The 19,892-nt window shown below is 56.1% G+C and overlaps 2 protein-coding genes across 2 annotated transcripts in view; one reads left to right on the top strand and one right to left on the bottom strand.

Annotated features, from left to right (window-relative positions):
• NECAB2 (N-terminal EF-hand calcium binding protein 2) overlaps positions 1–13,895 on the top strand; it is a 64,868-nt gene extending 50,973 nt beyond the window's left edge. Inside the window, exons 5-13 of the mRNA XM_027698302.1 lie at positions 1,296–1,393; positions 10,387–10,523; positions 11,702–11,820; positions 11,950–12,029; positions 12,592–12,648; positions 12,780–12,892; positions 13,215–13,292; positions 13,629–13,720; positions 13,851–13,895. Of these exons, the coding sequence (XP_027554103.1) occupies positions 1,296–1,393; positions 10,387–10,523; positions 11,702–11,820; positions 11,950–12,029; positions 12,592–12,648; positions 12,780–12,892; positions 13,215–13,292; positions 13,629–13,720; positions 13,851–13,879 (803 nt within the window). The 3' untranslated portion in view covers positions 13,880–13,895. The remainder of the gene's footprint in view (positions 1–1,295; positions 1,394–10,386; positions 10,524–11,701; positions 11,821–11,949; positions 12,030–12,591; positions 12,649–12,779; positions 12,893–13,214; positions 13,293–13,628; positions 13,721–13,850) is intronic.
• Positions 13,896–14,533: 638 nt separating this feature from the next.
• SLC38A8 (solute carrier family 38 member 8) lies at positions 14,534–17,876 on the bottom strand. Its single transcript, XM_027698266.1, has 10 exons — positions 17,682–17,876; positions 17,028–17,226; positions 16,691–16,844; positions 16,446–16,550; positions 16,047–16,104; positions 15,682–15,796; positions 15,438–15,585; positions 15,153–15,352; positions 14,935–14,986; positions 14,534–14,807 (listed from the first exon to the last, which is right to left on the bottom strand). The coding sequence occupies exons 1-10, from the start codon at positions 17,874–17,876 to the stop codon at positions 14,711–14,713; spliced, it is 1,323 nt and encodes a 440-aa protein (XP_027554067.1). The 3' UTR covers positions 14,534–14,710.
• Between the last annotated feature and the right edge of the window lie 2,016 nt (positions 17,877–19,892).

Raw genomic sequence — 19,892 nt, 5'->3', positions numbered from 1 at the left:
CCACAGCAGCTCATTTCTCCTGAAATGTGGGAGTCCAGCTTTTTATTTCAGGACTTACAAAAAGTCTTTGCCTTTCGGATCTGCTCGGGTTTTCTTTCCCAAATGAAGTCAGAAGAAGGACACAAATAAACACCCTGCAATGAGACTGAGCTGTTTGGCTCATGGTGGAGCAGCAAACAGCTGCTGTCAGTCATGCTGTGACATTCCGCTTTCTGCCAAAATCCTCTTCCCTTTGGATGTGTTCTCAGACTGTAAATAGCTACAGGCACTTCTAATTAAGCCAGGAGAACCTAATTAGTGGAGTTGTTTCCTGAAGTTTCTGCCTTGCTGCACTGCACAGAGGTGTCACCTCAGTGTGAACCCTCGTGTCTCAGTGCTCAGGAGCAGCTCTGGTGGCTTTCAAGGAACAGCTTTCAGGTGTGCCCTGTGTCAGCCACCCAGAAACAGGGAAACTTCGGGGCTGTGCTGCAAACTCCCAGCACATCTCGCTGTCCTGCTCCTCTGCTGCTGTTCCCATCACGAGCAGTGAATTCCAGAACGTGGGAACTCGGGCCCAGAGCAGTGTTCCCGTGTGTCCTGGAGCCATCAGCCCCTGGGGACACAACTGGGACTGTGTTTGGTGTCAGTGAAGAGCAGCCAGGGCTGTGCCAGGGCCCTGCCAGGGTGGGGCTGCAGCCTGGGGTGATCCCCACTCCTGCAGAGGAACCAGGGTGGCACAGAGGGAGGGTGGGCTCCCTCTCCATGGAGAACATGTGCTTTGGGGCCAGCCTGCAGCTCTCTTCTCTCTCCCTCTCCCTCTCGAGGCACATTTTACTCTCAGAAGCTTGTTCAGCCTCTGATTGTTGGCTGAGGTGCAAATGTGACGGGAATGTGGGGAAAGATGTAAGACCAGACTCAGCTCACGTAAATTGGGTTTAACCTGGGAGGTATTTGGATGTTTTGGGTGGTAAAGAACGTCAAGGATTTCTTTTGAGACTTCTCCCTCCATGCCTGCAACAGGAGGGAGAGACACCAGATACAATCAAATGCAGAAATGGGCATGAGTTATTTTCAATGGGGGCTACTGGGCCTTACACCTCCTTTGTGCAATGGTCCCAAACTCCATGGGAATCCCACCACTTCCCACCCCTGCAGGACAAGGTGTGACTTTGACTCAGTGTTTAGAGTATAAAAATGTACCTGGAACCATCCTCTCCCGTTTACCTTCCCACCAACAATAGACATTGCTGTCACACAGCCTTGAAGGGTTGAATTTCCTCAGCGTGTTCCCATCATGTCCCTCTTGGTTTTCCCAGACTATTTTGCTGACCACATGGGAGACTATGAAGACGTTTTGGCCTCTCTGGAGATGCTGAACCTCTCCATCCTGAAGGCAATGGACTACACCAAGAGGGTGAGTGCCCTTTGCTGCACCTCGTGTTCCACAGGCCTGGAGAGAACAGTGTTGGTTCTGTGTTACCAGAGCACAGAAATCTGAGGCTCCTCATCCTCCTCAGCAGTGCTGCCTCCTCCTGCTCCACAGGCAGCACGGCCCAAGGGTCTCTTGAGTGGGATTTTGGATGCACGGGGTCCTGTTAGTGCCACTGGGAGGGATTTTGGAAACTTCATATTGTAGAGCTGCCATTAAATCCCGTTTCCATGCTGGAAGGCATCCTCCATTCCAGAAATCCAGTTTCCATGCTGGAAGGCATCCTGCATTCCAGAAATCCCGTTTCCATGCTGGAAGGCATCCTGCATTCCAGAAATCCAGTCCCTCGTGTGCAGCTGCTGTGTGAGGAACAAGGGGCTGTGTGTTTGACAGACCACAGGGCACTCATGCAAGCACCAAACCTAAGACATAATGTCCTGTTTTGTATATGCAAAACAGCCCTAAGTGCTTAAAAAATCCACCATGTACCTTGATGATAGTGTTAATAATGGACTAATAGAGACAATGACACGGATCAGGAAGCATATTGAAGTTTATTTATGAATACCTAGAAAATCTGAGCTGATGTACCATGTGAACATCCCTGCTGGGAGTGGCACCACCCATTTGTTGTCTTACCAGGGTGAGGGAAGTGTTTATAGAACTTTAATTTCTTGGAAATCATTTTCCTGTCCTTCCATACCACTGAATAATGTAACTGGGCTATGCTGGTGATATTTGTTGCCTCAGGGTAATCAATCCCTTCTTCCATTTTCTACCTTCAACCATATTTGCCTTGTTCTTTTGTGCCACAGTGAGTGAAAAGTCGTGTCCCTCCTCACTCATGAGTAATGGGGTTACACTGGGGACCAAGCCAAGGAGGGAGGTTTTGCTTTTTCCAAGCTGCCACAAGGACTCCCCAATCCAACCACAACACTCCTGCAAGTAATCCAAATTGAAATCTCCCTTCCATTTATCTTTGAAGCTAAAGGAGAAACTCAAATTTCTCCACATTAAAGATGTGGTAATGATAAGAAGTTTTAGGAGTTAGAATGGGAAACAGCAAATTTTTCTCCTGTCTTGCTGCCCAGTAAAGAGCCTGATTTTTGTGCTTGATCAAATCCCATCCCTTTTGTTGTTTGTGAGGAGGGCAGAATGGAAAGGGAAGCCACATATGTTGATGTCTTGCCATAATAAATTAAAGGCAAAAACCTTTGGCCCATCACTGATCTGTCTGTTCATGAATTTTTTATCAACATTAGGAAAGGATGAAAAAATTCAGGACAACAGTAATAGTTCATTTTTTCTAATTTAGTTGCTGTGTCTGTTCGTGCCTCATTTATATTCATTATTAGCAAATTTTCTGGCAGTCAGATTTGCCAACTATGTATTTTAAATAAATATTAACATGCTAATAGAGATCTCAGTAATTCACTCCACCTTGCTGTCCGTGATGCCTTCCACCACTGCTCTTCCAATGTGAGGTTAATATATATGACTGTATGACTATATATATGACTCCCTCCCAAGCCAGAGGAGGGAATGCCACCCCAGCATCCCCTCAGCACCCACATTTATCAGCCCAGGGGGGTGTTGCTCTTCACTGCCTGGCAAGAGAACAAGCAGAGCAAGACTCCATCACAGAGAGGAGCTGGCAAAGAGGGATTTAATCAAGAACACTGCTCCTGCTGTGATTTTGTGAACAAAGTGGTACAAACCTCATCAATGAATTATTCAGACATAGGCACTTTATTCAGGTAAAGAAGCTGGGGAAAAAAAATCCAACAGAAAACAAGCTGTTGTGGGTGGTAGAGAAACTCATCTCCAGTGTTCAAATAGGATAAACATGCAGGCAGCAGCACCCAGAGATTCTCCAAGTGCAAACCATAGTGCTTTTCACACCCCTGGATTACAAAAGCTGGTGTCAGCTGCCACTTGCCCAGTGGGTGCCCCCAGAAAGGTCTTGTAGAATCAAAGAACCACAGATTGGTTTGGAAGGGATCTTAAAACCCATCTGGTCTCACCCCTGTGCCGTGAGCAGGGACACAATCCACAGGTCAGGTTGCTGCCTCTACATCTTTTCCTGGGGCCAGATCCTGCCAAGGGCTGGGGGGTGGTGCTGAGCATTGTGGCTCGTGAGCAAACTGCTTTGCTGGTGAGCTGCTCCTGATTCTCCATGACAAACACACATTTCAGAAGCTGGAGATCACCCCTGAACTGTTCCTGTTCCCTCCCTTTCAAACAGTGTATTCAGTGCAAATGATGAATGAAGCCCAACCTTCTTCAGTGTTGCCTTTCTGACAGGAGAACCACGGCATTTAATTGCTGTTTATATTTCTCACCTTCAAAGACGATTATTTCTTGCCCATAAAAAGAGAAAGCAGCAATTATCTCGTGCTGGAGGACCTCATAAAGCATCAGCAGCAATTAGATTCGGCAGTGGAAGGTCTCATCCAGCCAAACAAAATCTGTCAGTGTGATTATTTTCCGATACAGTGATGTCTGTGCTGCGTTCAAATGACTGCCAGTGACGGTGGGAAAGGCAGGGGGAAATTGGAGAGAAAGGAAATGAACTTTCGGGATCTAAAAAAGGCTGACAGCAGGAGATGTTCTTTTATAATTCTCCTTTACTGTTGAGTGGTGCTGCTGGCAAATACCAAACCCAACGTGACTGGGGAGGGTGGTTTGTGTGGCTGGGGAGGATGGGGGAGCAGAGCCAGGTTAATTCTGCTCCTCTGGCACAGTCACTGACCCCCAGCCTTGGGGGACAGTGTGGGACAGTGCCCACCCAGTGCCTCCACCCTCCCTGCCAGCTTTGGGGGTGCCAGGGGACAGTGCCCAGGGAGCCAGAGGGGTGGCATGAGCTGGTGGTTACCAGGGAACAAACCCTCACCTAGGCACCCCAGGAAATGTGCCTTAGCTGGGGTAACAAAACCTGTGGGGTTTGGAACCTGAGAGGCTCAATCAGCCCCATTCCTGCCAGCTGCACTGGGGCTGCTCCTGCTTCCAGCTCCTGCTTCCAGCTCCTGCCAGTGAAGCATTTTCCAGGACTGACCATGGAAACATCAGCAGGGCTGACCTTTAGTGGTGAGTCAAACTTTTTAGAAGCGAGCTGCAAAGAAGCTCCAAAAAAAATGCTGAGTGATGAGCGCCCTGAAGGACGAAGCAGCTCAGATTTAAAGTCAAATCATTCCTTCCTGGAGATGCTCCTGTTGGGCACCAGAACTCGTGACTGACCTTGGTGCCTGCCCTGTCCCAGATGGAAGGAGAGTGCTTGGAAAGCAGAACTGCCCAAAGTTGCAGCTGAAGTTGCAGCAACCCCTCGTGCATGTGCTGGAGTGACACTGGCTGCAGGGGAGAGTGGTGCTGCTGCAGGAGGGATTTATGGAGGAGGCCTGAGGGGGACCTGGACCAGCGTCTGCTTGATGTTCAGCAGCTGGTCCTGGGCAGGGAGGAAAAGGGAGATGTGAATGACAGTGTTTTACTTCTTGCTTGCTTGCTGCCAGCTCCACTGCCAGTCTGTCAGTTGTCTCACTAGTGGACCTGGAGCAGGAATGTGACCATGTGGTGACACATCACCCTCTGAGAGCCTTCCCATGTCAGGGTGCCAAACACCACACGTGTCTGAGGGACTGGCACTGTCCCCAAACCAGCTGCAAACACGTTTTCCCCTGAGAATCATTATTTAGATGAGGAATATGTAAATCATAAAGGGAAAACTGAGTGCACTGACCTTCAACACCAGCTGCTGCTGCCCCAGCAGCACCAGGGAGCTCAGAGGTATCTGCACACAGGTGAATAGTTTTGCATATGTTATTTGTGATTTAAAATGTTCCTGCAGCAATCCACCCTTCTTGTTTCTGCCTTACGAGCTGTCATCTCAGGGAACAGAGGATGTCAGGCCCTGGGGCTCAGTGGGAGCTGCTGCTGCAGAACCTCCTCTCCCTGTTGCTCGTGCCAGTGTGGCCACGGGTCTCTCCCAGTTTTCAGCCCTCAGAAGCAAACTTCAAAGCTGTGCCTGTTTGAGCAGCTCAGTTACAGCCCCAGAGCGAGCACCATCTGCCAGCAGCCTTGGATGCTAAAAATGGTGGATTTTTTTTGTTGTTTTTTAGCACAGCCAAGACCAGCAATGTAGATTGCTCTCGCGCCCTTACCTGTCAAAATTAAGCCTGCCAAATGTGATATTGCTCTTTTTTCAACGATGACACCTCCAGATAAAATAGTCGGTAGAAATAAGCCTCAAAAAAAAAAATCTTTTCTTTCCATACTCCAGCTAATCCTTTATCTCAGCCTTTCATTTTCCTTGAGCAGGTTTTCTCCTGCTCTGCTGAACAACCTGGTTGTCACACTGAGGGTGTCTTCCCCCTTGGAAGCATTTGGCTCCTCAGGGGCCGAGTTGTTTGCTCAAAGGGCCAGTTTGCCTTTTCTGGAGGGCTCAGAGCATTGTCCATCCTCACCTCTGCAGCACAGAGATCTGCCCTTGTGTGGAGGGAGTTGTTTTTGGGGATTGTCACTGGCTTTTTTCCCCCATTCTTGAAGGGGTGATTATAGGATGAAACATCCCTATGATGCAGTTAAAATGTAATCATGGTGAATGGTTGTGGCTGAAAAAAGAAGGGAGTGGTGACGGGTCAGTGAATTGGTAAAGGTTGAGTCATCTTTCCATGTATTTTGAACAATGTTTCTGAACAATTTCTGTATCAGCTTCTACAGCAAAACCCAGATGTGGATTTCTGGGTAGGTTATGGAACTCTACAGTTCAAGAATAACCTGAAAGGAAACGAGATGTGTTTGTTTATTACTTTACTTCTCAGAAAGTGTTTCTGCAACTCCTCTCTGAAACTGAATGAAGAAAATATTGCCCTGCAAATTAAAGCAAAATGTGCTGCTTCACTTCTGCAAGAACTGAATTTCCCCCAACTTTTCTGTTCAGGGTCCAGACCAGAAAGCTGCTTTTCCATGTGATGCCATCCAGACTGATTTTCCTGCCAGCCTGGGGGGCTGTGCACGAGATCCAGCTGAGCTGCCAGACTGCTGGGGAGCACAGCGGGGCTGGCAGGGAGAGGAACCTTAGGAAGGTCTCTCTGGGAACTTATTTTTAGATGAAGATGCTCATTCACTGCTCTTCTGCTTTCCTGTAGCTGCAGAATTCACATCCCTCCTCTCTCCCTCTCTGAAAAGGAAGAGCCTGCTGGGTGAGTGGACAGGGAGCAAAGGTGTCTCTTGATCCATAGGTGACCCTACAGCCCTTCCCCTCCATGGCTGCAGTGAGGAATGAGGGATCCCAGTGAGGCAGGGAGAGTCTCCAGCAATGAGAACAGAGAAATCCTGTGATAAATTGCTTGGGAAGGGTCCATGGCAGGAGACCTTTAGGATCAAACAAGGTAAACATGAGCTGAGAAAGGTCCAACACTGAGATTTGCAAAAGGAGGATTTTATAGTAAAGTGCTTTTAAAATCCATATGATGCTGTTGTAAGTTTTTTAATCTGAACAGGTGTCTTATTTGGCTTTTTAGAGCTGTTTCAGGAAGGCTGAGTGTCTTTCATATGGTAATGCTCTCATTTATCAACTATTTAAGTGTCTGTTCTCCTCAGGTTTCTTCTACTGATTGTGTGCCAGGCAATCAGTTTTGGGTCTCTGCTTTGGAAGGGATTTGAGAGTCAGGGGGAGGGAAGAGAGGGAGAGGCAGGTCTGAGTGTTATTCTAATTAAAAGAAAATATCTTTTGGTATAAAACAGGCAGCTATGAGCAACAAATTCAAATCAGCCATTTGGAGGTTAGAGCACAACTCATGCCTGGTTTTTAAAGGGCTGAGTGGGTGGAAGAAAACCTCCCCATCATCCCGGGCTGAGGCTTGGCAGGGGGGTTTGATGGCATTGCAATAGGGGTGTTGTTGGGTTTTTTAACTGGAGGAAAAATGCGGGTGAAACAGAATTGGCTTTGATTTCCAGCTGAAAAGCCTCCTCAGTTCAGTGCCATCCCTCTGTGGGTGTGCTTCTGTTGTAGTTATTAACAACTGGAGAAGCCATCAGTGTCCCCAGGCTTGGAAATTGTCAGCCAGTTTGGCCAGACTCACTGAAAACCAGCACTGGGGAGCCTTGTTGGTGAAGGGAAGGTGTGGGGTGGTCACAGGGGGTCTCTGAGTTAATGGCTGGTGCAGAATAATTTGTATTTTACACCCTGTAGTCTTTATGAGCTGAATAGTGACCTTTAAAAATGCCAGCAAAAAACCTTCAGGATGCTCAGCAACACCAAAAGTCCCCTTTTCCAGTCATTTGATCCCCACAAGGACGTGGCCCTGAGAGCCCATTTTTAGGCATCCCTTTGCAGTGTCTGGTGAGGGATGCTTGGAGTGATGGCAGCCACAGCATCGAAGTCCCAGCTGTGATTTGCACAGGCAACACATCCCAAGGGTGTTTTAATTAATCTGTTCCAGAATGTGGTCAGCTCTGGGTGGATGCATGCAGAAATGAAAAGCTGGAGAGCCGTGGTGGGGCTTTGAACAGACTGTGCCCGAGGTTTGCCACTGCTGGGTGGGGAAAGGTGCCTGGCAGAGACATGAAAAGCCTGTGACATGAAGAGAGGGGAGAGATTTGGGGCTTGGACCTCGTCTTACTGCCCTGGCATTGTGCAATATTTCCCTGATAAAGCAAGCTTTCCTTATCCCTCTTTTCTCTCATTTTTAAACCTCTCTGGTTTCTCTCTCCTGAGAGCCACCAACACAGAATCCTCAAGGCCATTATTTCAATGAGGCTTTCACATTTGCTGCTCACTGCAAATGGGCACAGCCACCTGTTTGCAGCAGACATCAAGGCCAGGCAGTTGGACAAAGCCTTTCCAGCCTGGAACTGATGGATGGAAAAGAGCAGCCTTGGAGATGTCCAAGAGCTTCTGGCACAAAGCAGCTTCACTGAGCAGCAATTATTATATTATCTCCATAAACATTTTAACTTCTCAGGCAAAGCAAGGAGGAAATAACTCTTCAAGGTGAGATTAATAAGAGCAAACCTCATTAAATCTCAGTAGGACAGTCTGATGAATGTTTTAATAAGACGATGGGAAGGATTCCTTGGAGCTGGTCTTCTTAATGACTTGTTTTTGCAATCCCAGAGAAATCATGTTAGAGGAGAGCCCAAGGGATTGCACAGCCCAGTCGAGCAGTGGAAGGAGTACACCCATCTCTGTGTTCAGTGGTGGCAGCTCCTGCAGGCAGGTCTGCATCAAATGCAGGAGGGGGGACAAAGCCCCAGCCCGTGGGAGCCCCTCTGCCCATGCAGCACCCAGAGCTGGGCTGGGTGTGGGAGCTCCTCTGTGATCACAGCAGGGCCTGTTGGAGTGTCTGAGCAGTCATTGATGCCCTCAGCACGGGCAGAGTGCTGGCTGCAGGCAGGGCTGGCTGGGGGGGAGCAGCCAAGGAGGGGGCGACCGCAAAAGAAATTGGTTTTGATCCCAAATGCAATGATATGTTTGTCAAGGAAATAAATCCATTTAATACACCCACCTTGGCCAGAGTGTGGCCAGTGGAAGATGCATCAGGTGATGGAATAATTGCCTGGGTGAAGGGGCAGATTTGGCCCCACGTGGGGCTCTTCCCAAAGCAGGAGGGCAGAGGAGGGTGAAGAGTGAGGTGCCTTAAAAAAGGATTTAATACACTGCAAGTCTGTACAGCCCTGTTCAGGTGTGACATGTGTGTCTGTGTGTACAATGTGATATGATGGAAGGAACACCCATACACATGCAGTGTATAATTCTGAGCGAGCTGGGAGTGTTTGCCCAGGGAGAACAGAGATTGTCCAACTATCCAGGGATGTTTGTGACTGTATTCAGGTTTTTTTTCCCATTCCAAATGCTCAACAACTGTTTCCTCATCTCGCCCTTGGCTCTGTTGCTGTTTATTTGTCTCGTGGTGGTGCCTGTGCCTCCCACAGAGCCCGGGGTGGGCTCCACCAGCTGCCTCAGCCCTGGTGCCAGGCTGGCACCACTGTCCCTGCCTGCACAGGGAGGTGGCTCAGCATCAGCATCCACCAATGACCACCAGAAACACTGTGGCTGTGACAGGGAGAGGAGCAAGGTGTTTTGTGTCAGACAGATGTCATTAACCTCTGCTAATTGGATGCTCAAGAAGCTGTCAAGAATCTCGTGCTTTGCTATGAATTCAGGGGTGAGAAATCAGTTCTGTGATCAGAACCCCAAGGGTTTTTCCTTCAGCTCGTTCTTCTTTTATGATTTAATATAAAAGATAAAGGCCCTCTGGGTCCTCGCAGAGCTGCTCCAGTTGCCATGGAAATAAACCCTGCTAATGGCTTTGTGGTAAAACAGGAATAATGTGCTGTGCCAGTGTCCATCTGGGTGTGCTGGTGTCCTTCTGGCTGTGCCACTGTCCCTCCTCTGCTGCTGGCTGGCAGGAGGAGCAGGAGCAGGACCATGCCATCAGCAGGGCTCAGCAAAGCTGTTTTGGGAAAGGGCCCTGGGTGCTTCAGCTGATCAGTTGTGCTATTAAAATATTTTAGAATGTTGTCTGTTTCAGAAGGGTTTGGATTACCCTGGGAGCTTCTCAAAGAGTACATCCAGCCCTGTTAATCACCCCAAACTCCTTTTTCTTTAGTGCTGGGTTGGCCATACTGCTGTGGACCAGAGCACTGTAAAACACGCCCAAGTTCTCAGAGTAGGGATCTCCAAAGCACAAGAGGGGCCACTTTTCACACCTCCCCCAGCCCTGTGAGAAAATAAGTAAAGTAATTTAAAGTCATGATAAAAAGAGCAACTGCAGGCTTTGGGTGATCTCTTCTTCACATTGCTTTGCTCATGGGTTTATCCACAGACAAAGGAGTGCTGGTGTGCTCAATGGGGACGGTGCTGGGTGGAGGTGCTGGGTGAAGGTGCTGGGGATGGTGCTGGGGATGGTGCCGGGCGTTGGTGCTGGAGATAGTGCTGGGGATGGTGCTGGTGCTCAGCACATCCCCGTGTGCCCTGGCAGGTGTACGAGAGCGGCACCAACGTGGAGCAGTTCGTGACCCGGTTCCTGCTGAAGGAGACAGCAAACCAGACCCAGTCCCTGCTGAGCTCCGTGGAGAGTGCTGTGGATGCCATCGACGAGCAGACCAACCCCAGCAGGTCTGCAGCACTGCACCCTCCTCCCTGGGGCGGGGGGTGAAGGGGAGGAGGAGGAGGAGGATGGGTGGGAGCACAGGGGAGCTGGGGGAGCAGCCACCTCTCTCTTTGCCTCCCTTCCCGGCTTCCTGAGAGCTCGGGGGGGGCTTTTCTCCACCCCTCTGTCCTGCACTGCCCCTCACTCTCCCACAGCCCTCGGGATCCCTTTTAGCTCTCGAGCAGTGGGGGGGAGGCAACCTGGAGGAGCTCCTGGGAAACTATGAGGAGGAAAAAAACCCAGCGTCAGGCAGAGCAATTAGAGCCTCTGAAAGACTGCTGGCTTTTATTTCTGATGTGTGGGCCTGGTTCATAATGGGGAGCATTGTAGTTGTTTTCTCACTAAGATAATAGCCAAAAAGAAAAATAAGTCCCCCCAAAAAATCTATCTCCTGCATCCACACGAAGACAAAGAGGTGGCCTAAAAATCACCAAAATAAAGGGCTGAACACCAAAGTGCAAAGGCAGAGGTCCAAGCTTGAAACACCTCATTAAATTGTGATTAAAATAAATCTCTGTCTGTTTCCACCTAATTTCCTGCCTATTGACAGGGGATTATCCAGCACCAGCAGTGGGATTATTGCACAGCAAAGGGATGTTCCTGCCACCTTTATTGTTGTTCTTGCTTCCTTATCTTGGGGACGTTCCTTGGGCCCAGATCTGCACATCCTGTTCCCCTGTGTAGGGTTGAGTCCACACTGGCTGATGTTTGGGGCCAGCAGCAGCCTGGGCACTGCTCCTGCAGCACCCAAGGAGTCTGTGGGGTGGCTGGGGAAGGGCACCTGGCAGCTGTGCTTTGGGAAGGGCAGGAGGGCAGGAAGATGCTGGCTGGTGTGGTGCCCGTCAGCTCCCTGGCACTCTCCCAGTCTCCAGCTGGGAGCTGTGTGACCACAAAAGATGCCAAGAGGGGTTGGGGCTCCTGGGCACCTCGGGCAGCCAGCACGGAGCTGCTCCTGCTTGGAGGGACTCTGGAAACCCTCTGAGCCTCTCCCTCTGTGGTTACAGGAGGGAAGCCTGCACTGCCTGGGCACAGTGTGGGCACTGCTGCTCTGCAGAGGGTCTGGCAGAGCTGCCAGGACTGTGCTGGGGCTGTGCTGGGTGTGCCAGCTCTGCCATCCTGACAGCCCTGTGCTCTCTGGCTGCAGGCACTACCCCAGCAAGGCTGCCCATGGCCTGAGTGAGCCCTGGTACGACAGCCCCGTGCCCAGCTACCCTCCCACCTCCTGGGTGGCCCCCAGGGAGCACGGCAAGAACCTCCAGGCTGGTAAGTGGTGGCTGCCTGGGGTGGCTGGGAGTGCTCAGGGGTGGGAGCTGCAGTCCCAGCAGCAGCACGGGGCTCTCAGGGGGTGCCCATGGTGCCCCTCACCCCATCACTGCCTCCTGCTCTCCGCAGGTTCCCCCGACACCAAGGCAGAGGGCTTGGAAGGGCAGATCAACAGGCTGGCCAAGCTGATTGGCAAGCTGGAGGACAAGGTAAGGGCCAGCGTTTCCCTGTGTGGGGCTGTCCCTGGGGTGTCCCCACCACCTCCCTTGGGCCAGAGGTGACCAGGAGGTGGCCATGCCCATCCCAGTGCTGTGGTGTGCAGGGACCACGGGTGGGAGCTGGGTTGCTGGTGGTGCTGGAGGATATTCTTCCTGATGAGCAGACAGCAGCTGTGGGATGTGGAACAATTGACTGTGAGTGTGATTGCCAGAGGAGCTAAGACTGTGCCAGAGCTAGGAAGGGGTGAGGGGGCAGTGAGGAGGGGTGGGTACCCCTGGTCCTGCCATCCTAGGGACAGTTCAGGGACTGAGAAACAGTGACAGCTGTTTTGGGGCAGGGGCGAGGACGTGGTGCTGGGGATGTTGGCTGTGCTGGGAGCACAGGGAGCTCTTGCAGAGGGTCCTGACTGTGGGGCACGAAGGTTCAAATGGCCCTTGGAGCTGTCCCCTGCAGAGGAGGGGGCACAGCCAGACATGCCGAGTGCTGGGCACAGAAACCCACTGGGCAGGGGACAGAAACCCACCCCCAGCACTGCTCACTCCCCTTTTGCAGACGCTGTGGTTCGACCTGCACCAGCGGCTGTCGGACAGCGAGAGCTCCGCCTGCACGGTGAGTGTGCCCGACCCCCCCGGGGGCTGGGGGTCCCTGCAGCCCCCGAACCCCCCCAGGGGCTGGGGGTCCCTGCAGCCCCGGGCTCGGGGGTCCCCGTGTCTCACGTGTGCTGTGTTTGGGGCCGGCAGTACCTGCTCCTGGTGCGGACCGAGATGACGGTGTCGCACAAGCACCTGGGCGAGTTCTGCAGCTCCCTGAAGCAGTACCTGAAGAGCGTGGCCGGGGAGCGGGACTGCTTCCAGTGGGTACCAGCGGCAGCCGCACAGGGGGTGCTGGGAGGGCTGGGGGGGGCTGAGGATGTTCAGCTGCCCTTGCAGCAAAGGGCACCCCACCGAGTGAAGGACCGGGCAGAACAGCCCCGATGTGGGACGGGGTCGTGCTCGGTCACCAATCCCCCTCTGCACGGGCTGGGGAGCGCTGGGCTGGGGGGCCGCCCCTCCCCGGGCTGTCGGGGCCGGGTCAGCCCTCGGTGACCCAGCCTGCAGCACATCTGTGGCTGCAGGGGCCGAGGGGGCAGGGATGCCCCGTGCTGGGGGCTCACCCCCTGTCCCTGCCTGTGGCAGTGTCACCGCGGTGAAGCTGCCTGATGGGGTCACCTTCATCGTCTACGAGTTCTGGGAGACCGAGGAGGACTGGAAGAGGTAGGAGAGGGGGTGCAAAAAGCCCAGTTTTTTGGTGGGATACTGGGGTGGGGAGGGTTGTTGGAGCTGCTGAGCCCCTGGCTCTGTCCCCTGTCTGGTGGCAGGGCCAAAGAGCTGTCTGTGTGTCCTGGGGCTGTCCCTGTAAATGGGACAGGGGCTTGGGGTGGGTTTCTCTGCACCCACCTGTCCTGAAGTGAGGCAGGGAGCTGTGCTGGAGGGGAGGGGAGTGGGATCGCTGGCACCCGGCCCCTGCCAGAGCCCCCGGAGCTGTGGGGGGGGGGGGCTGGGACGGGGTTTCTGGGGGGGGGGGTCACCCACTGTCCCCCCCGGCCGCAGGCACCTGCAGAGTGCCACCTGCAAGGGCTTCCAGCACGTCAAGGTGGACACGCTGAGCCAGCCCGAGGCCGTGTCCAGCGTGGCAGTGCCAGGTAGGAGGGCAGTGCCCTGGGGGGCACAGGGACCCCATGGCAGCCAGCCCTGCTCCAATTGTTCGGGGTCAGGGGTGGGCAGGGGGCCTGGGCTGGGCAGGGGTGACCCTCCTGTGCTGTTCCCCTGCAGCTGCCTGGTGCACCCTGAGCCGGGACTGACCGTCGGTGCCGGGGGGTGGCCGTGACCCCCTGCCTGGTGGGGAGTGGGTGTGACCTGACTGGAGTGAAGGAAACCCCCGTGTGTGTCCCCACCACCCCATAGAGTCCTCCCCCAGCTACCCCATCACCCTCCCTGGCACGAGGTGGTCCCTGGGAAGGGAAGGTCTGGCAGGGAGGGGCTGGCAGGGTTTGGGGAGGGGGACATCCCCCAGATATAGGCAGGCAGGGATGGGCAGGGTGCAGGCAGCCAGGCATTGGGAAGTAGAGGTGGGAGTGGGAGGCTGTAGCCCCCCCTGCAAGCAGGGAGTAGGTTGGGGGTCCGTGCTAGTCCCCAGGGCCACCCAGGGCAGGGGCTGGAGGAGTTGAGGCTGTGCCTGGCACAGTGTGTGTGTGCCTGGGGGAGTCAAGGTGGTGGCAAAGGGGGAGTTATCCCTGCTCCCAAGGCAACCCTTAGTCTTTTCCGGGCGGGGAGGGTCCCGAGGGGTTTCCTTGTGCAGTTGAAGCGAGTGCCTTGCAGGCGTGAGGGTGGCTGCCCCCCCCCTACCCCCTTCCTGGGGTCTGTACTTCTGTCTGTGTGTCTGTCTGTCCGTGCCCATCCTGCACCCAGCCCCCTGTGCACGGGGGTCCCTCGGGGTGTGTGGCACAGGACCCTCATTGATACCCTGTCCTGTCTTTATTAGCCACTGTACCACGGGGACGTGATGCCAAATAAACGCGATGGGATCCAGTGCCGTGTCCGGGCTCTGTCCGGGGCCGTGGGCTGGGGGAGGTGGTGGAGGGGCCGTGGAGGAGGGGGCCATGGAGGAGGGGTCGTGGTGGGGCCGTGAGCCCTCAGCGCAGCAGCCCCAGCACGGCCAGGGCAGCGCTCTGCCCGCAGACAAAGGCACCGCCGAGCACGGAGAGCACACCCCAGGCGATGAGAGCAGCCCTGTGGGGACACCAGCACAGGGCCACTGGGACAGAGCTGACCCCAGGAACGGGCCACTCCCCGTGCCCCAGTCCCCCTGCGTGTGGGGCTCTCTGCAGGGTCTCGCCCCCCCCCCCCAGAAACTCACTTTTTGCGTGGTCCGAGGCTGCGGGTCCCAGTCATGCACACCAGGCACAGCCCTGCTGCCAGTGCAGAAGCTCAGCCCCTCTGCCACAGTGCCCCTGACCCAGACCCACTGTGGCATTCCCAACCCTGCACCCCCAAAACGGGGCCAGGACGGGCCACCCACCACCCCAGCGATGCTCCCGGCGCTGGCAGAACCCCCCTCCCACTGCCTCCTCTTGCCTGGGAAGATGAAGATGAAGAAGGCACTGATGCCCCCGATGAGCTCGATGACTTTGCCGATGTCAGGGACGAAGAGGGCGATGGCGAGGGTGGTGCCCATCCAGGTGACCGTCAGTGCCACCCGCACCCGCCGCTCCTGCGCCTCCGGCGCCGCCGCGGCCCCGCACTTGGGGGCTGCCCACAAATCCTTCACCACCGACCTGCACGAGAGGATCGGGGGGCTTGTGGCACCCGGAGGAGCTGCACTAGCCGGGGGGGACACCCAGCCGGTCACCACGGCCTGACCTGCCCAGCAGCACCACAATGGGGTAGATGGTGACGATGGAGACCCCGAAGAGCAGGCGGGCGACCACGACGAGCAGGTCGTTCCCGGGGTAGGACATCAGCACATCGGAGGCCACGGCCTGGCCGAAGGTCAGGTAGCCATAGAGCCCTGCTGGCAGGGAGGGGGGAGCCCCGAGGAGGAGGGATGAGCCATGGGGAGGGCACCCCGGGGCAAGGAGGGGTGAAGGGTTCGGGGCTGGGTTACCAGTGAGGGAGTAGATGAGCAGGCAGACGAGCATGGAGAGCACAGAGACGGTGACCCAGTGGGAGAAGCTCTGGTTGCTCATGCTGCTGTAGATGGCCACACACGCCTCGTGGCACTGCAGGGCAAGGGGGGATGGTGCTGGGGCCCGACCCCCAGCATCCTCCCTGTCACCCCCGGGTGCCCTGCCCTGCTCTGTCCCATCCCCAGGGACTTGCATCCTGCCCTGCAGCCACCTCTGGTGACAGCCACAGGTCCCCTTCCCTGCAACCTGCCCTTCCAGGGATGGCGTCTCCACGGCCTGGGATGCTGTGGGAGGCTGCCAGCACTGCCCTGGCAGATGGGACCGGGGGGCCAGGGTGACCTACCTGGAAGCCAAAGCAGATGGTGGGAATGACACTGAAGACAGAGGCCCAGGAGGAGGACCTGCGGCACGTGGGGAGGAAGCACAGAGCAGAGGGTGTGAGGCTCACAAAAGCAGAGGGAACCTCGGTGGCATAAATTGTGCAGCCTGGATGCCACCATGGGAACCTCCTCCACAGTGATTTTGGGAAAAAGGGGAATTGCTGGGGTGAAAGACGGGACTGGGAGCTGCCATTCACCTACCACTACTGCATGCTGTCCCCAACTCCCCCCTGCCCCACACACACAGGCCCTGGGACCACCCCTGCCCCACCTCCAGCCCTGCCCCACCTCCAGCCCTGCCCCATGCCACTGCTGATGTCATGGGGGTCAGGGCAGGAGAGACACGGCGCTGACCCCCTTACCTGGAGGGCTGGGGGGGGCTGCCCAAGCTCAGGCTCTCTGCCTGCAGGTAGTATTTCAGGATGATGACCAGAGTGAGGTAGCAGGCAGCCAGTGTGCCCAGGATGCTGCCAGGACATGGCAGAGGGTCAGCACACAGCTGGGAGAAAGGGAGGGGGGGGTCCCATGGCCCTGCAGGTTCCCGGAAGGAAACCTGGGGTACAGGGTACCCAGGGATGGGCCACCCCAGGGATAGCCCAGGCGGTACCTGGAGTACTTCTGGAAGCCAATCTCCCTGGGGACAGAGAGCGGGAAGATGACGAGGACACAGAGGGCAGAGAGGGTGAAGCGCTGGTCCACGTACCAGGGGGGCAGCTGGGGGGCCCCGCTCAGCGTCCCGTTGGGGTACAGGGAGTCACACACTGTGGGGGGCAGTGGGGGCTCAGCTGCACCCCGAAAGGTGGCCCAGGGGGGTCGGGAGCATCACACTATGGCAGGAGCCCCAGGACCAGGGAGTGTAGCCCACCCTGGGACCAGCTCCCCCCCGCTCCCGAGAGCTGCCGGCCCCAAGCAAGCCTCAGACACGGCGGGGGAAAACAACTCACGTTTCTCCAGCTGGTCGCCCACCACTCTCAGAAGGGCCACGGAGATCATGAAGAGGTTGAGGAGGAAGCAGAGCTCGCAGAGCTTCCCCACGGCCGCCCCGCACACCGCCCGCACCACCCCCTGGTAGGTGGGCTGGGCACTGAGAGCCGCCGCGTAGCCCAGCACGGCCAGTCCGCTCACCAGGAACACCAGCGAGCCCTGCGGGGACAGCACCGGAGGGAAGCATCACACCGACCCCCGACACCCGCGGGGACCCAACAGGGCCACCAGCAGGGCCCAGGCCAGCAGCCAGGTTGCCTTGTGGCCCCGGGTAACACAGGTCAGCAAACGGATGGAGACACAGCCCCGTGGGATACTTGGGGTTTAGATTTGGGGTTTGGGGACATGTATGGGAGCGGACACCAATTTGATTTTAGGCTGAGCCGCAAGGCAGCTGCAAGCGTGGCTTCAGCTGCAAAGGGCATCCCCTAAGGCTGCTGCACCCCTGCCCCAGGCGGGGTCGGGACGGGGGTGCTGTGCCAAGGGGGGTCCCCGCCAGCTCCCAAACACCAGAGCAGGTGAACCTCGCTCTCCACCCATCCCCATCCCGGCGCCGCTCGGCTCCCTGTGCCCGCAGCCCCTCGCCCCCGTGTGCCCCCCGAGTGCCCCCTTACCAGCTCCACCAGGAGGGCAGGCACGGCCCCGCCGGCTCTGCCGAAGGCCCAGGGGAAGCTCAGCAGCCCCGCGCCCAGCGCGGACTTGAGCAGGATGAAGACGGCGCCGGCGGAGGAGAGCCCGGGGGCGGGGAGCGCGGCGGAGCCCCCCGGGGCGGGCAGCAGGGGCCGGGCCTCGCCCGCCGCCCGCTCCATCGCAGCGCCGTGCGGGGCTGTGCGGGGCTGTGCGGTGCGGGGCCGTGCGGGGCTGAGCCCTCCCGTGCCCTCCCGTGCCCTCCGCCGGGCCCCCGGGGGCGGGCGCGGGGAGCGCGGGGAGCGCGGACCCCCCGCCCCCGCGGGCGGTGGGGAGGGGGCGCCGGGGGCCGGGCAGGAGCCGCCCGTGGGAACCCCCTCCCAGGAGCCCACCCACGGAAAGCCCCGTCCCGCTCCCAGCTCGGCGCGGGGAGCGGGCATCGTTCCAGGGACAGCGGGGCTCCTGCACCGCCCCGGCTCGGGACCCGCGTCCCGCTGTCCCTGCGCGTCCCCGGGTCTCACCGAGCTCGCACGGACCCCGCAGCAGCCCCAGCGGCTCCGAGAGCAGCTCCCCGCTCCACCTGCGTTCTTCCCAGCCACGAAATTCCCACCACGGGGCTGGGGCCTCCCTCTTCCTGCTGTGTTCACCCCATCCATGAAATTCCCACCACGGGGCATTTTGGAACACCCTGGGAATGGCGAGGGAAGGCGGCTGCATTAAGAGCCCTTCAGACCGTTTGGCTGGTGGGCACTCCCTCACTCGTTGGGTGTAGGATGAGCCCAGCACCCCTCCATGTCTCCACAGCACCTAAAAGCCCAATGGCACTTTCCTGCACTGAGAGACCTTGCAGAGGAGCCATCCCCACCCCATCCCATCCCTTGCTCCGCACAGGGAAGGGGTGCTGGGACACCAGGATGGAGTGACTGGTGCTGCCAGGGACCCACACAGAGGAGCTGCACCCACACGAGTGGGGGGCCCAGCCCCGATGTGGGGCACAGGCAGCAGCTCTGTGCCACTCCTGGCACCTGCCACTGCCCCGGGCTCAGCACACAGACCCTGGCTGACAGCCCCTAATACATTTTTGATTTCCCAAATATGTGCCCTTCTGATCTCGGTAAGACGGATAAAGAGACTTTAATCAGCTGCTCGGCGGAATTATGGATGGCTAATTGTGCCTGCCACCTCCATTACATCTCTGCCGCCTACGGGGCTTAGAACCACTTAGAAGGGCCCTTCCAGGCCTTCATTAGCTGCACACCAAAGGCTTCGGAAATAATTGGCCTTTACGACTTAGAAATTGGCCACTGGGCTGTAAAATACCAGCCACTGGGAAAGGCTCTTAATTCGGACTGGGGCTTTGATACAGCTTGACTCTGGTTTCACGGCGGCAGTGGAGCTCTAATCTCTCATTAGTGCTGCAAGGAGAGGAGCAAGGCTCCTCATTAGCACTGAGCTGAGCAGTGACAGCTTTCCAGTCTCCCTCTGATGGATCAGAGGACCTCAGACCAAAGGGATGCAGCTCCTCTCCCCCGATGGCACAGCAGCCCCAGGCGGTTTCTCTGCTCAGTGGCTCTGGGCTCCCTCGCTTATATTTTCCCCTCTTTCTCCCATTTATCTGGGTGCTCCAGTCCCTGAGCTGCAAGCTGTAACCCAAGGGTCCCTGTGGGTTGGCAGCTTTACCTGCTGCTGTGTCCTCTTGGCAGATGGAAAAGGGGCTGTTGATATGTTTTCCACATTATTGTCTTTGAAGACTGTCAGAGGTACAAAATGCAAATGGACAGTCCTCGTTTTGGACAGATAAAAACACCAGCCACAATTACACTTTGCTACCTGCAACCCCTTCTGGGGTCTGGCCCTTGAGGTTTCACACCTCTACTGAGAGATCTTTTGCAACCTGGATGACTTGCAGAGCTGCTGCTGGTTGGCAGAGAGACCCCAGTGCCACAGGTGTGATGGTGAAATCCTCTTCCTTGCCATCATAGGGCCATGTCTGAAGGAGGAGGAGCAATGGGCTCCAACCCCATTGGGATGGCACAAGCAGCCCACCCTTGGGACCATCTCCTCAGCCCCAATGAGCTTCTAACTAATGGTTCCAATGCTAAAGCTCAGTGCCTTCTCTGGCATGGCAGCAGGACTCTGACTCTTCCTGCACCGAGTGCATCCTCATCTTCAGAAGAGACAGGCTGGAAAAACCCACC

The sequence above is a fragment of the Neopelma chrysocephalum genome, unplaced genomic scaffold (genome assembly GCF_003984885.1).
Source record: "Neopelma chrysocephalum unplaced genomic scaffold, ASM398488v2 Primary Assembly neopelma1_125, whole genome shotgun sequence".
Taxonomy (NCBI): Eukaryota; Metazoa; Chordata; class Aves; order Passeriformes; family Pipridae; genus Neopelma; species Neopelma chrysocephalum.
The sequence above is the reverse complement of the archived record's forward strand: the minus strand, read 5'-3'. Positions and strand labels throughout refer to the sequence as shown.